Source organism: Oryctolagus cuniculus, chromosome 11, assembly GCF_051225735.1.
Source record: "Oryctolagus cuniculus isolate XC-2025 breed Fujian yellow rabbit chromosome 11, ASM5122573v1, whole genome shotgun sequence".
Lineage (NCBI taxonomy): Eukaryota > Metazoa > Chordata > Mammalia > Lagomorpha > Leporidae > Oryctolagus > Oryctolagus cuniculus.
The window spans coordinates 57,128,502-57,144,612 of NC_142877.1; the positions used below are offsets into that span (position 1 = coordinate 57,128,502).

Here is a 16,111-nt window from a genome sequence, read left to right on the forward strand (position 1 = left end):
GGTAATGGGTACCAACATCAGCTGGCGGAAGGGCTGTCGCTCCCGGTAACCAGTGATATAATTCAGGAGCGGCCAAGAGGGGCTCAGAGGCTCCAGACACGGGCTGGTGATGGGGAGAGGCGGATGGTGATGGCTCTGATTTGATTAGCACACGTTTTATGCCCATGTGTGTACTGAGTGTCCCATTGTACCCCCCGAAGTGTGTGCCCTGATTACCTGCTAATCAAGTATTTCAAGAAATGTGGAGGGGGCCGGCGCTGTGGCGTAGTGGGTAAAGCCGCCGCCTGCAGTGCCGACATCCCATATGGGCGCCAGTTCTAGTGCCGGCTGCTCCACTTCCTATCCAGCTCCCTGCTGTGGCCTGGGAAAGCAGTAGAAGATGGCCCAAGTCCTTAGGTCCCTGCACCCACGTGGGAGACCTGGAAGAAGCTCCTGGCTCCTGGCTTCAGATTGGCACAGCTCCAGCCATGTGGCCATCTGGGGAGTGAACCACCGGATAGAAGACCTCTCTCTCTCTCTCTCTCTCTCTCTCTGTAATTCTGTCTTTCAAATAAATAAAATAAATCTTGAGAGAGAGAGGGAGAGAGAGGGGCCAGAGCTGGGCCAGTCTGAAGCCAGGAGCTTCCCCTGGGTCTCCCACGTGGGTGCAGGCAGACCATCCTCTGCTGCTTTTCCAGGCACATTAGCAGGGAGCTGGATCAGAAGAGGAGCAGCCAGGGCTCAAACTCCTCCCATATGGGATGCCGACGTCACAGGCAGAAGCTTTACCCACTGTGCCACAGCACTGGCCCAGTAATTCTGACTTTCAAAAAAAAAAAAAAAAAAATCAGTCAATAAATCTTCTTAAAAAAATCCTGTATGGAAGGAATGTTCCTCACCATAACAAAGGCCTATGTGACAAGTTCACGATTAGCATTACAATCAATGGGGCCAGGCTGGCGGGTTCTAGTCAGGGTCGGGCACCAGATTCTGTCCCGGTTGCCCCTCTTCCAGGCCAGCTCTCTGCTGTGGCCAGGGAGTGCAGTGGAGGATGGCCCAAGTGCTTGGGCCCTGCACCCCATGGGAGACCAGGAGAAGTACCTGGCTCCTGCCATCGGATCAGCGCGGTGCGCCAGCCGCAGCAGCCATTGGAGGGTGAACCAATGGCAAAGGAAGAGCTTTCTCTCTGTCTCTCTCTCTCACTGTCCACTCTGCCTGTCAAAAAATAAAAAATAAAACAATCAATGGGGCCAAACAGAAAGCTTTTCCTCAATGATGAGTAACAGGGACAGGACACCCACCCTCACTTCTGCTCAGCCAGCAGCACCAGAAGCTCCGGCCAGAAAGGAAGTGGGGACATTGCCCCTGCTTGCTGATGACATGAACTTGTATGTACACACCCTAAAGACTCCACCAAAAACCTGCTAGCAAAATGAATGCTTTTTGGTCTTTCAGCTAAGATCATCTTTATTAACAAATGAATACAGTAAAATACAAGATGCAAAATCAATGTAAAAAATCAGTAGCATTCTCATATGCTATCAATGAGCTATTAAAAAAAAAGAAATGAAGAAGCTATCTCATTTACCCCCCAAAATACTTAGATATTCATTTAGCCAAGAGACTGAAGGATTTGGACACTGGAAACCATGAAAAATTGATGAAACTGAAGAAGACACAAATTAAATGGAAAGATATTCTGTGTTCATGGATTGGAAGAATTGTCAATGTTAAAAGGTCCACGCTACCCAAAGCAATCTACATATTCAATTGAAATTCCGGAGGCATATTTCACAGAAACAGAAACACAATTCTAAACTTCATACGGAACCACAAAACAGATAGCTAAGGCAACTGCGGGTCAAAGAACAACACTGCAGGTATCAGCTTACCTGACTTCCAACTGTACCACACATCCGGGATACTCACACCAGCATGTGAAAATGGACACATCTGAGGCCTGTGGCACAGCAGGTAAGGCCACCACCTGCAGTGCCGGCATCCCTTGTGGGCACCAGTTCAAATCCCAGCTGCTCCACTTCCAGTCCAGCTCGCTGCTAACGGTCTGGGAAGAGCAGTGGAAGATGGCCCAAGTGCTTGTGTCCCTACCACCCACACAGGAGACCTGGACAGCATTCCTGGCTCCTGGCTTCAGCCTGGCCGTTATGACCTGGTGAGCATTTGGGGAGTGAACCAACAGACGGCAGTGCTGTCTCTCTCAAGTCAATTAAAAAAAAAAATTAAAGAGAATTACCTTGGGGCCGGCGTTGTGTCGCAGCGGGTTAACACCCTGGCCTGAAGCGCCGGCATCCCATATGGGTGCCAGTTCAAGACCCTGCTGCTCCACTTCTGATCCAGCTCTCTGCCATGGCCCAAGTCCTTGGGCTCCTGCACCCACGTGGGAGACCTGGAAGGAGCTCCTGGCTCCTGGCTTCGGATAGGCGCAGCTCTGGCCGTTGTGGCCAATTGGGGAGTGAACCATTGGATGGAAGACCTCTCTCTCTCTCTTTCTCTCTCTCTCTCTCTGCCTCTCCTTCTCTCTCTGTGTAACTCTGACTTTCAAATAAACAAATAAATCTTTTTTAAAAAAGAGAATTACCATATGATCCAACGACCCCACTTCCAAGTCCATGTCCTCAGGATTTGACATCAGTATGTCAAAGATTACAGAATGCACTCTGATGTTCATGGTGGGGTTTGCACCCATCAGCAGATGCATGGATAAAGGAAATGTGGCATATACCAAGTGGAATACTATTCAGTCTTCAAAAAGAAGGGAAGGCTGCCATTTGCAGCAACGTGGCCGGGCCTGGAAGATGTGTTCGCTTAGGATTCAGCCACGCCACATTGTATACATGGATTATAGCATCACCGTACCCCACCGAAAGATGGAGTTACAGAGAGAGGGAGAGACAGAGAGGTCTTCCATCGCTGGTTCACTCCCCAAATGGCCACAATAGGTGGGGCTGGGCCATGCCAACACCAGGAGCCAGGAGCTCCTTCCAGGTCTCCCATGTGGGTGCAGGGGCCCAAGCACTAGGGGCCATCTCCTGCTGCTTTCCCGGGTGCATCAGTAGGGAGCTGGATTGGAAGTGGAGCAGCTGGGACTTGAACCAGCGCCCATATGGGATGCTGGTGTCGCAGGCAGTGGCTTTGCCCGCTGTGCCACAGCGTGGGCCCCCAGACTTGAATTCTTACCTAATGACTTTGCCCAGTGCAAGGCTGGGACACGGGGTGAAGTCAGCCGTGAGCTTCTGTTGTTTCCCAGCCTCTCTCAGCCCACACTTTGTCCCGTCACTCTCTGTGCCCAGTGATACGCTGGCTGTCCCTCCAGCTCTCTGTCCCCCTGCCACGTGAACAGACACTGCCTGTCTCCTGCTGCATCCGAGCGGGGCGGCTGAGCTGGTGCACAGCCAGGAGCAGTTCTTCCATTGCCTCCGTGAACGATGTCTTCCTCTCCGCAGAGAAGCCCACGAGGCACCTTCCGAAAGCCCCTCTCCGTCATATTCCTAAATGACTGGGGATTAGCAACTGCCTTCACTTATCTAGGCCATTGCAGCTTGGGGGCTGGCGTTCCGGTGCAGTGGGTTCATCTGCAGCTGTGTGCTGGTTCGAGTCCCGGCTTCTCCTCTTCCAATCCAGCTCCCTCCTAATACACCTGGGAAGGCAGTGGAAGATGGCCCAAGTGCTTGGGTCCTTTCATCCACATGGGAGACCCGGATGGAGTTCCTGACTCCCAGCTTTGGCCTTGGCCCAGACCTGGTTATTGGGGCCATTTAGGGAGTAAATCAGTGGACTGAAGACCCTCCCAGCCCCACCTCGCCTTGCTCCACCTTCCCAATAATTTTTTTAAGTGGCTCAACTTGGGTTCAGTGAGATCTACTATACCTGAATGAGCACAAGCACCCAGAATTACATTCAAATTAACACATTTCTCCAACTGCCACACACCCAGACCTGCCATTGCTTCTTTGAAGGCGGCAAGCGGTCTGGCTTGGAGATTTCTGACCAGCACAAGGCTAGGACTAGGCTAGCCCCTGTACCGCAGGCCCCTCCCCACACTCGGCCACCGCAAGCAGGTGGATCGAGGGAAGAAATCCCCGCGTGAGGGTGGAAGCTGACATCACTCCGGATGCGGGGCGGGGCGGGGCGGGGGTGGGGGGAGGCTCTGAAACAACCCAAATATTTTCCACATTAGCAGGGAGGTCGCCAGCACAGAGCAAAGGCTGCCGTAAGTGGGAACACGTGGAGGGGAATGAGGAGTTGATTCAGCGCAGAAGTCGTGTTGGTCTGGGTGAGGAAGACCGGGGGCCTGCGGACGTGGGGGGGGGGGCTCGCCTGCCCCTGCCGCCAGCTCCCTCTCCCCACACCGCTGGCATCTGCGTTTCGGCGCACACTCGTCCCCCGCACATCATCTGTTTTTTCCCAGGTCTCTCATCTCCCTCCTTCTCATTGCATTCCAATATCCTGCTCTTGCACATGGGCAGCTCTTCCACCTCCTCCAGCCAAGCCTGCCCCAGCCTCTCGATGCGAACCAAACCCCCCCTTTCCTGCTTCGAGTAAAAAGCAGCAAGGGGGGGAGGGATGGGATGAGAGCCCACCCCCGGGCCCGGTGCTGCTCCTCGGCGCCCTCTACCGGCAGACTGGTCGCCGGGAAACCGGTTTCCACAGGCGCCAGATCCCAGGTGCTGGCGGTTGGGGCGATGGGAGGGAGACCCCCAATGAAGGGGCTGCACGCCCCCACGTAAGAAAAGGGGCAGACACTTCATACGGCGTCAAGAATTGAACTGGGTTAACTGGCCGCTGCAGATCAGTGACTTCCAGCCTTGGGGCAATACAATTATCTCAAGGATGGTTATGAAATTCTCAGCGCCACAGAAAACTGACTTGGTCGTGAGCAGGGTGGCAAGGGTCTCTTTTCCACGCCTATATAACCGCCCAGAGCCCGGGAAACTCTGAGGCTCTGCTCTCAAAGGTCAAGAGTCCCTGTTTTCAGAATCACAGCTGTGATCGGGAGGGCCGGCTCGGAGAGCTGCTCCAGGGCCCGGGGGAAGACGTGGCTACATCCTTCGTCTCTGCACCACAGAGAACAATCTAGAATGTTATTTCCCCCTCAATCCCTTCTCTCAATTCTCCTTATTGGCTTTCTGCTCCCAGGAACGTGAAATTAAAACACACACACACACACACACCCCGGAAAGGAAGAAAGGCTGCAAAGGGGAACAGTGAACGTGACGAAAAGGAAAACTAACTGGGAAAGGATGATGAACAGGAGAACAGGCCAGGGCGAGGGCACGCGAAGGGCAACACGGGGAGGAGGCATCCCGGGAGGCTGCCTGGGAGCAGGGGCCCTGTGGGTGTCCCAGCCCACCCTCCCCTAAAGACCTGTGGCAGCTCCAACTCATCCACCTCCAGACCTGGAGCTGGAGCAAGCGCGGATGGGACAGACGACAAGGGAGCCACCAGGCCCAGGAGGACTCTCCAGGAGCTGGGCAGAGACAGAAGCAGAGGACCAAGGCAGGGAGTAGGGGGAGCAGGCTGTCCAGGGGGCTGCGGGGTGGTGTTGCACATAGTGTGAAGGAATGGGCTCCAGTTCACTCGCGCCCCCCCGCCCGCAGGGGCCCGGCTCTTCCTGCAGACGCAGAATTTCATAAGCTCCAGCAGCTGTGGCCAATACCTCAGCTTCCTTCTCGAGGCAACAGCAGCAGCAGGAGGGGAGGCAGAGAAGGAAAGGGCGCGATCGTAACCGCAAACCTTTTCATCTCAGCGGCCCCAAAATTGAAATTTATCAGCGAACTCAATTCTCAACCTCCCTTCCTCCCTCCCTGGCTCGTAACCAAATGATCGAATCAGGCTTTGCGGCGAGGGGGCCAGGAGGCTGTGGGCCTGGGAGGAGGCTTCCGGTTGGAAGCAGGAAGAGATGCACCTGTTTCCAGAGGTGGCGTGGGGTAGAAAGAGCTCATAAAGAGTCCCAGATTGCCGCAAGAAAGATAATAATTTGACGGGGATGAACTTAAATGTCCAAACAGAGGTTGCTCATGGAATTTAAAGGGGGGGGGGGGTGGAGAGAACGTGGGGTAGAGATGAGAAATGTGGAGAAAAAAAGAGAAAAACGCACACACCAGAGTAGACAAAGGGGAGAAACTATAAAAAAAATACAGCCGTACAAATAAGGATAGGAGCTGGGAGAGGAGGCAGGCAGCACCTGGACAGCAAGCTGTCACAGCTGCCGGGAGGGTGGGAGAGACGGGAGGGCAGCGGGGAGGCGGAGAAGGCAGAGCGCCCAGGAGCCCAGGACCTGTCTTGTCTGTGACTTGAAGCAGGTGCACTCACGGAGTTTCCTCACACTCAGTCCTGGCTTCTCCCACAGCTGCCCGAACAACAGGCCTCAGACCTGGCTGGGGCACACCCCCTGCACCACACCTAGCTAGGCCACACCCCCCTGCACTGCACCTGGCTGGGACATGGGCCTCCCGCCCGAGCCCCTGGCTGGGCCACACCTCTGCCTCAACTCCACGCTCCCCCAGCACACCCATGGAGAGTCACTCCTATGGTGTGCTCAGGCAGCACCTGCGCATGTCCGCGGGCCGCAGCCCTCCATCCCAGGGCCATCCCGCTGCCCAGCACTCTCTCCAGAAGAGGCTGCCCGGAGGCGGCCAACAGAGTGGTCTAGAGCCCGTGCTCTGTGTGCTCCGTGTGCTCCGTGTGCTCGGTGAGCCACAGCGTAAACCTTCCATTCCCCACGGCTCGCCCAGCTCTGCAGCCCTCCCATAGAGACAAAAGGAGGCAAGACGGCCCAGGGTCTGGACGCTGTGGCAGGTCGAGGGGCAAGACTCCAGGGAGGCGCGGTGAGTGGTGACGGGCTCAGCCGGATGTGTCACAGCCGGCACAGCCCCAGCTGCAGGGAAACCAAAACCGAGGCGTGGTTGTTTAGGAGTGGGAGCGTGGGGGGCCCTTGCCAACATGCTTGCCGAAGGGCCCAGGGCAGGGACAAGGTGGCACGGCGGTGCGAGGAGAGGACAAGCCGGCCCAGGCTTCAGAGGTAGCAAATAAACACCGCCCAGAAGGGTCTGCTCTGAAGTGGACCAAATGGCTCTCCTGTCCCGTGTTTATGGGGTCATGGACCATTAAGCCAGCCAACCTACAGATGTCTTCATAAGACTTTATGAGATGACACCGGGGAGACCCCATCACTCAGCAGCAAGAAAGGAAGAAACCAGAGCGGAGAATTGCAGATCAGAGGACTCGGCCTCCGAGGAGCCACAGCTCAGGGCGGGCCGCCTGGCCCCCGGGGGCCCCCGTCCCGTTTCTGCCCGTCTCCATCTGACTCGGTACTGCGCTGGGCTTGTGCCGCCCGCTAACAATTACTCACACTGCCCTCCCCCTGCCCCCAGCCATGTTCCTGCTTTAGCCCTCGGAGAAGACAGTGACTTCGGCATTTGTGAGGCAAATCAGAAAGATGAAATAGCTACACTTAACAACACTCACGGACATTGGGACTTTCAAATCTGATTTAGCCTGCTTGGTTTGCTGTTTCATAAATTCTAATAACCACGAGCAGACTCGCCTGGTGAGCCCTGGGCTCTGGCAGGCTAATGTATGTTAGGCACACAGCCTGAACCTGCTCAAGTGGGAAACGCCACACCTTCTTTTATTCCCTCGTGCTTGCGCCACCTTGTGGATATTTCTGGAATGCCAGGGATCAGCAATACCAAAAAAACCTACCTCTTCTGCAAGTGGCTCTTCCAGAAACTGGATGTATGGACTACCAGACCCCCGTCTCAGGGGTGTTAAGACCCAGCCCTTCAAACCACCACTCGGGATCCGTATTTGAAAAGCAACCATTTATTAGAACCAATACAAGAGTATGAAAAGAGGGAAAAGAGGAGGGTGGAAGAGGGGGAGAGAATGAGGTTTGTGTCGGAAGTCAGTTCTGGAAACACATAAATGCCTACTTTTAAACATTTACATTTAAAAGGCGAACATATACATAGATCACTTATCCTTTAAAAAAAATAAAAGCAGACTTGTTTGGCTGAAATAAAAGCAAAAACAAAAAAACACAACCGAAACTCCCCCACAAACCAAAAAGTCCATAGAGAATTTCCCATTTCCATTCAGGAACCTGGCTAGAGTGAGACCCCGCGACCCCGGGGTGGCGCTGAGCACTGCAGGGCAAGCCTGTGCCGGGGGTCGCGGGTCACAGCCTGCAGGAAGTTGGAGAGAGGCCGGGGCCAGGCCGGCCGGCCGAGTCACCTCCTGGCCACTTGGCAGCCATCAGACTCCGCTCTCTCCAACCTCCAGGGCTCCACTGAACCAGCCGGCATCGCCAGTGCTAAGAGTCCACACAGAGAACGGGAATGCGACTGCCAGGGGCCACGACCTTGTGCTTTTTCACAGGTTACAGATCTAGGGCCAAGGGGAGGGGCAGAACCAAGAGCCCTATGGGGAGGAGGAGGTGGCTGAGCCCCTAAACTGGGATGGAAAGAGTAAGGCTCTTGAGCCCACACCCGGGCAAACAGAAAGAGTGTGGCAAGTTTTCTCAAACCAGGAGGGGGAGAGTCAAGGTCAGGTGTGGACGGTGGACATGTAGAGAGATGACAGATGCTGAATTCAGTGTGTGGGAGGAAGCTTTAAAGACCAATGTCCAATTCCGCGTGTTCCACTCATTACCGAAAGAAATGCGGCAGCCTTCATTCCTGGTGGGGGATCAGGAGGTTACAGCTAGTAGGCCAGCTGGTTTCCATGAGAAGCCAAACACCACAAAGGGGAGCCATGACCCGGCTGTGCCGGGACCAGCGCAGGGAGTGACAAGTGACAATGCGAACCGAAACCGTGGAGGGCTGCTTTGCTCCTGAAGACAGCTGGGGCTGGCTCCAGCCCCCAGCCCCCAGCCCGGGGAGTGGAGCCCGAGTTCCTAACCTGCAGAAAGGAGCAGGTGTGGCCTGCCTCCTGCTTCCCTAGTCCAAGGCTTGCGGGTCTAAAACTGCCTCTTGGTGAACACAAGACATAAAAAATACCAAGCGCCCTCCCCCATGCCATCCTAAGTGCATCTGAACCATCGAGACGCCAGCATTCCCAAAACACTGTCAACATCTGAACTAGCAGCTTTGATGTGGGGTGGGGGGCAGAGAACTTGCTGGGGTCACGGAGGCGGCGCCGTGGGGACTGAAGCCACTGGCGGGCTCACGCTCAGTCACGGCGTTCCCCTCAGAGGACCCTCAAGTATTCTGTCAACTGTGATTTGCAATGCCTCACAACACCCCTGTGAGGTAGGTCTGTATTATTACCCCCATTTGACAGATGGGGAACTGAGGCATTGAAAGGAGTGACTTGCCCAAGGTCAGCCATCAGGGTCAGTTGAGGAGGTTGGCACACAGCGAGGCAGCTTCCACTGAATTCCTAACCCAGGTCCTAGGGCATCTGACTTCCCAGAGTGCACTTGGAAGCAAAAGGAAGCCAGCAGGCAGACCTCATGGGGTCAGCAAACGGCACGCACAAGGGTTACCTGAGGGCCTGGGATTTGCTAGGAGCATGGGAGGAACCTTGGAGAAACAAACTGCTTCTCAGGCAGGCATCCACAGATGCTTGGAAGATGGAGCTGCCTCTGGAACATGGAAAGCAAGGTCTTCTGTACAGAAACGCTTGCTTTACGCTAACAGGTAAAGGACTGCGACACACTGATTTCTCAAAGTTCTGTACTGCGGAACCCAATTCCTAAAATCCAGAAAGCAGCGAGGCCACACCGATGCGGAACAGTCAGACCATTTCCCGGCAGCGGCCTTGGCAGTGCAGGAATCCCAGTGCCACCAAATCCCCCATCCCAGCCCCGCTGCATCTCTCCACCCCGCAGAGTGCCAACATCTTCACAAACAGCTCAAGATCAAGCGCAGAAACTGGCAACCCCTGCTTTCCCACTTGGGGAGAAGGGATGAAGTGTTCCTCTGTAACTCATCATAGAGACTCTTAGAACATTCTTTCCCCCTGCCAGAACTTTTTTTTTTTTTTTTAATAAGAGAAAGGTAAAAACAAAACCCAGTATCATCCCCCTCCTCCTGTGCTACCCCAACCCAGATTACTCTGGATTCTGCCCCTTATCCTAAAACTAGGGGGCCACAGAGAGGTACCACATCAACAGCCAGCTCTGGGTTAGAATCAAATCTTAAAGCTACAAAAAGCTGGGAAACACTGACTTAAGCCTTAAGCGCTGTAACACAATGAAACTTGTTCTTCGAGAATTTCCAAGCAGGAAGCCCCTTCCCTCTCTCTTCCCCCCTCCTGGTCGCCAGTGCTCAAGGAATGACTGATCGTCAGACACAGTGTCATGCTCACCAGGCACACTCTATAGAGTGGCAGGTGTCACTCCAGATCTGAGTAGCAACTTTTCCTCACTGGCTGCTGACCATGCTAGGCTAATCCAGGCGCTGGGCAAGCTCAGGACTGATACTTCAGCAGTGACAGTTCAGAAATTCCCATAAGAATTCCTCAAAAAGAACAATTCCTTAAAGGTCTAGCAAACTGGCCACTCCGGCTTGGAGCAACTGCTAAGGGTCACAGCTGCCAATGCCAGGGGACATCACACAAAACAGAGAGCGACAAGATAAAAAGTTCATTGCATTCCATTTGGCCTAATTTCCTGATAATAGTTTCCTATTAGATTTTCCGATTAATACTGATGGCGCTTACCTAGGCTGTGATAATTAGGTTTTGATCTATTGTGACATTAATGATCACAATGAGTTGACTTTGAAATGGTCTTAATTAATGGCTCTTTCCTTGTCAGCTTTTGCGTCCAGCGCAGGGTCTGCTCCTCCCCCACCACCTTGCTTTAACTCCTTCTCTTACTGACCTTAGAGACGAGAGCACTGGAGGTTCACTTGCTTCCCGTAAGAGATGTAGCCAGGTGAAAATCTTTTTCTGACAGAGGAGCAACATGAGATGATGGTGGGCAGAATAAGGATTCGGATGAAAAGGCGAGAAAACGCGCGAGCCACGAATAGCAACACTTCCGTCCTAGACAGCCAAGTCGAACGTGCTGCTGAGGCAGAAGGAACTCTGAGGGGATGAGGTAGATTCAAATTCAAAGAAGTCAGCGCAAGCAAAAAAGGAAGCAGAACTGCTTTTACGAAGCTTGCCAAAGAACTCCGCGCTTCAGTAACCTTCCAGAACAGGTACTCTCACTCCTGGGGCCCTGCCACCCAAAACCTGGTCAGCTTTGTCACCCGGGCACAGACCCCCCACCTGTGTGTGGTCATGGGGGCGGGGACCGGGAACCTTCCTGACTGACCCCCACGTACTTCCTCACCAGGAGACTCCTCCCCAGACCGCGGGAGACTGGGGACACCGGAGACCGCAGGGGGATGAGTATTTCGGGGAGAGGTTCCTACGCAACGGACCCAAGTCCCTGCTTAGAAACCACACTCCTGCAACACTGAACAAAACTGCACTGGCCACAGGGAGACGAATGGGGCGTCAACACGGGGGTCCAGGCAGTCTTCTAGGGCGATTCTGGTCACGCACAGCAAAGCACGCCCGTTTCAGACTTCTAGTCAGCCTCACGCTCACGTCTCCAGAAGGGGCGAGCGCCTCTGATGGAATGTCTACAGGGCACAAATGCCGCTGCAGAACCCGCCGTGTCCAGAGCCGACCCACAGCATGGTTCGCACTTGCCCTAAGCCATGACCAACTCCACCGCTCAGCACTTCGGCAGAGTCCGCACCAGGGACACGGGCTGTTAACTCCTGCTCGGTGGTTCTCTCCCAGTAGTAATGGCATTTCTAACTAATCCTCAGCTATATTTATTTTCTGGAATATAACGAGTCTTGTTGTTTCTATGGCCAGCTGGCTTTCATCCAAGGTCACAGGTCTCTTCTGAGTAGCCACCAATTAATGTCACTCTTCTCCTCTAGGGCCAGAAGCCACACACACAGCAGCCGGCTGTCTCCGTCCCCACAGACGTGGGTCCACGCACCCACGTGCAGCATTCACGCCAGCATTTGGCTGGCCAGTGCACCCCGCACCAGCACAGAAACTCTGCTGAAGGCAGCCACGGTCTTTTTGAACTCTGTATCCCCTGCCCAAATGTTTGCTGAGTAACCCCACTGCTGATGTACATGAATAGGGCTAGGATTCGAACGTCTCCACACAAACTGGGTAGAAAGAACACCCAATTCAGGGCACCTGCTTCTGTCTATAAGGCTGGTAACATTTCTCATTTTTGCAAGCCACTTTTTTTTTTAAAAAAAGAGAACAAATGTTATGGTCAGTAGTGAAGCCATCACGAAGCTGCACACACTGACTCAGGCCTTTCCTTGCCACAGGCACACGTGCTGGGCTGGTTACGACAGCAGGGACCTCGGGACTGGCTTTCACTCTAGACATCTAAGCCAGAAGGCTGCATGGGGTCACAGACCCAAATGAACTTCCTCTTTAACCTCATTTGTAAGTTTCCTCATTTCAAATGAGGCACTCGTGCCATTGCAAAACAGTCTTAGAAGCCCTTGAATTTGAACCCTAAGGGCAGGCAGACACAACTGCTCCCTGGGCCAAACACAGATTCCTTTGACTTCCCAGCATCTCTGGAGTGAGCTAGGCCCAGAGAGCCAGCAAAAGCTTCAGATAAAAATCTTCCAAACTCTGCCCAGTGGCAAAGGCAGAGTAACGGCCTGAGCTGTGGCGACAGCAGCAACCTCGATGGACAACAGGCAGCATCGTGCAGCTCTGCCTCGGGGACTGCCAAGACCATCCAGACTCCTGACGGCAGGAGGAGCACACGTCCCGAGGCTCCTAGAGTGGCCCAAAATTGGACTGCAGTTTGCAAAAGGAGAAAACACAGCTGCCCCCAGTTTCAGAACGGGTGCTTCTGTCCCAGGGGGACTCTACTGGGAAGAGAGACCGCTAATGCAGAGCAGGGTTTTTAGAAAGACGCTGTGAAAGAGGCCTACCACAGGAGAAGTCTCTTGAGGACTGGAGACCCTAGGCACTGAAAGAGCGGTCCACCTGCAGCCACCAGCTCCGCAGAGAGGCAGTTCTCGCAGGGTAAGGCCAGCTCTGCAGTGCTGACGGAGGCTCCCGCACGCATCTGGTCTCCTGTGTGCTGAAGGCTGGATTTAGTATCAGCCTCTGGCTTCCTGTGTTCCTGACGAATCAGCTGCGGGTAGGCAGGGGACAACAAAGCTTGTGTGGGTGGCACTCGGGTCATCATTTAATACACTGAGGGCAGAAAAAGGTGGGATGAAGAGAAACGAAGGGACTACTGGGGCTATCTTGGAAAAGATAATCAGATTTTGTTGAACGTCTTTAATGACACTTCTAACCATGGAGACTCTGCGTTCCACGCTTCTCAGGGCCAACCAATGTGCCTGTACCAATACTTCCAAGATCTTTGACCACGTGCTAAGATTTTTGGCTTTAAAAATAAGATCTCTGCAGCTTTTATGCCCACTGGCTACCGGGGGGGGGGGGGCACTGTCATTTTCTCTAGCCGCAAATGAAGAAAGCCACATCCATGAGCTCCAGCCTGCCTTTGTCCTTTTCCTGTCCACCCTAATTGCTGTCCTTGAATACTCCTGGGACCAATCTGTTTTCTGGCCACCTTGCTTTCTTCTAGATGCCCATCAGGTTACGTACATGCAACTGGCCATTACCCAGCACTTGATCTAGGCCTTTAATTCCTTCAGAGAGCAAGGAGTACGGAGATTAAAAACTCCCGCCCACTTGAGGTACGGGGCACGGGCTCTCACCCCATCACATTACCATTCAGGAGGGTTTTCTCAGCTGACTTAAACCGAAAGCTTCATCGTCCCAGTCTGTCACATCACCGCAGCAACAGCTGTCTTCTCACTGTGCAGTATAATTTTTGACATAGCTTATACGAGCACACAAAATCCAATCAGCAGCTGAGCAGGGAGGCAACGCTAACAAATGCGATGAATGGGGATATGATTTGCATATTATTTGGACTGAAGTAATCCATCCGTTCCCTTCATCACTAGGAACAATCTAGAAGCGGCTGAATGCTCCTGGCCAGACAGCTATATGTTTCAAAAATCAAAAGCAACAACAAAAAAACAGCCTCAGCGGCTGGTGAACTCTAAAATTAAGGCCATTTCAAGCATTTATTCTTATTTCCTCAGCTTTGGGGCCGGGATGAAGATGCTCAAAACCCTGCTATTCCCTTACTTTGAGTCCTGATTCTCCAGGCTCCCCCAACTACAAGAAGGAAAAGGAGAGAAGGAGAGCATTTCTTGGGGGTACAAAGGAAGAAGGATATGATCAGGGAAAAAAAAAAAACAAAAAAACAAAAAAACAAACTTTCAACATAACAAAGCAGGAAGAAACCAAAAAGGAAAGACTGTGTTGCCCAGAGAGAGAGGCTGTGTCAAAACCGCTAATGCCAGGGGGCCTGTCACTTCCTAGGGTCATAGTCTTCCATGGAAAACACATTCTTAAAAATCAGACAGACCTAGAACTTGGAGGGGAGAAGGGGAAGAATACCAACACTTCGGGGGTTCTCGGTGGCAATCTAGGAGCTAAGAAGCAGGAAGCTGTAACCGTTGTGAACGTTTCAAATAGATACCGTGGCCAATGGGTCCCCTCCAAGAATTCTCCACTGAAAATAACGGCATGGGGGGCAGGGGTGGGAAGCTTAGATCCGCTGAGAAGTGACTCAGGTTTGAAGCCTCTTTGGTAACAGGAATGCTTTGGGAGGCCACGAAAGTTGGCAGGGTTGGAGGGTGCCTAGCACCTTGGCACAAGCAAGCACCAGGCAATCACTCACACCTACATAAATACATAATCTAAACACGAGGGATGGAAGGAAATCATACAAACATACCACGTGTGATCGGAAAGACAATCGCATCCTACCCCCACCACGTCGTCCTCGTGGACTACAGCTAACAACGTGCACAGCTAACCATCTTGCCATTTTATGACAAACTGACGCCACCTTGCAGAAGGAGCCTTAGGGATTGCTAAGAACAAGGCCAAAGGTCCTGGGGCCAAAAGGAGGGGCTTGACAAAGTTCAATGCAGACCGTGGTTCTCCCGGGGACGGAGTTATTCTGGGAGGATGGGTGAGGACGAACAGAGGCTGGCCCAGAAGGCCACAAGAACCCTGTATTCTCGTGGGGGGAGCTGGACTAGGCTGGGAAAGCCAACAGGTGGCAGTTGCCACTGGCTTTTTAAAAGACGGGCAACATCCTTTCCATCCCCGTATGTCAGAACAACGGTCAGCTGGTCATCAACACGTTCTGAGGACCAAAGCAGGACATCAAAATTACTCATCATTGTAACAAAATCCCCCAATCTTAAAAAGTGACCAACCCTGGAAAGATCAGGACTCGAAGGTGATTAAAAAGTTAAAACTCCTCTTGAGGTCACAGGGGAGCAGGAGGAGGAGATCAGGGCAAAGGAAACCATCGTGGGAGTTACACACAGTATGTAAATGCCTGGTCTGCACGGAGACACTGCGCGTTGAGTCAGACCATCAGTTAGGCTACCAGAGAACCAATACCAACATTCCCCCTGTGGGGCACAGTGAGAAGCACATTTTTTATGGATGTGTTTAGGAGAGAAGGGGGTGGGCAGAAGGAAGAGGAGGCAAGGGAGGTGAATGTATTATGTACAAAGAGAAAGACAGAGCCCACCCCTCCTTTAGCTCTTTGCTGTTTCTTTCTCTTTGTTTTCCGCGTCCTCGGGATACGCGTGCCACGTCAGTCTCTCTTCATAAAATGCTATCACAATCTGTGGACATTTCACGTTGGCTTCTTTTGCAAGAACCAAGTCGGCTTCATCTGTGTCCTTCCTGCAGAGAAAGAAGGGGACACTCAAAAAGGAGAGAAACCGTCTACACACACGCTCATGTCATCAACGCACTCAGTGGACTTGATTCCAAGGTGAAAAGGACCCTTATGGCTCAATATTTTCAAGGAGAAATGGAAGTAAACAAATCATGAGTACATATTGCTTAACTACGGTATTAGACAGATACAGAAATCTGTAGCTGAAATTCAGATGCAAGGGATCGGTGCTGTGGCGCAGTGAATTAATGCCCTGGCCTGAGGCACTGGCATCCCATATGGGCGCCGGTTCGAGTCCCGGCTGCTCCACTTCCGATCCAGCTCTCTGCT

The 16,111-nt window shown here is 52.9% G+C and overlaps 1 protein-coding gene and 1 long non-coding RNA gene across 9 annotated transcripts in view; one reads left to right on the plus strand and one right to left on the minus strand.

Annotated features, from left to right (window-relative positions):
- Positions 1-16,111, plus strand: part of LOC149123478 (uncharacterized) — a 427,738-nt gene that overhangs the window by 338,250 nt on the left and 73,377 nt on the right. The gene's annotated exons all lie outside the window — the stretch shown is intronic.
- Positions 7,809-16,111, minus strand: part of CBX5 (chromobox 5) — a 42,389-nt gene continuing 34,086 nt past the window's right edge. For all 8 annotated transcript variants that reach the window (XM_008256569.5, XM_008256567.5, XM_089308444.1 and 5 more), the window contains one exon: positions 7,809-15,786. In XM_008256569.5, the coding sequence (XP_008254791.3) occupies positions 15,636-15,786 (151 nt within the window). In that variant the 3' untranslated portion in view covers positions 7,809-15,635. The remainder of the gene's footprint in view (positions 15,787-16,111) is intronic.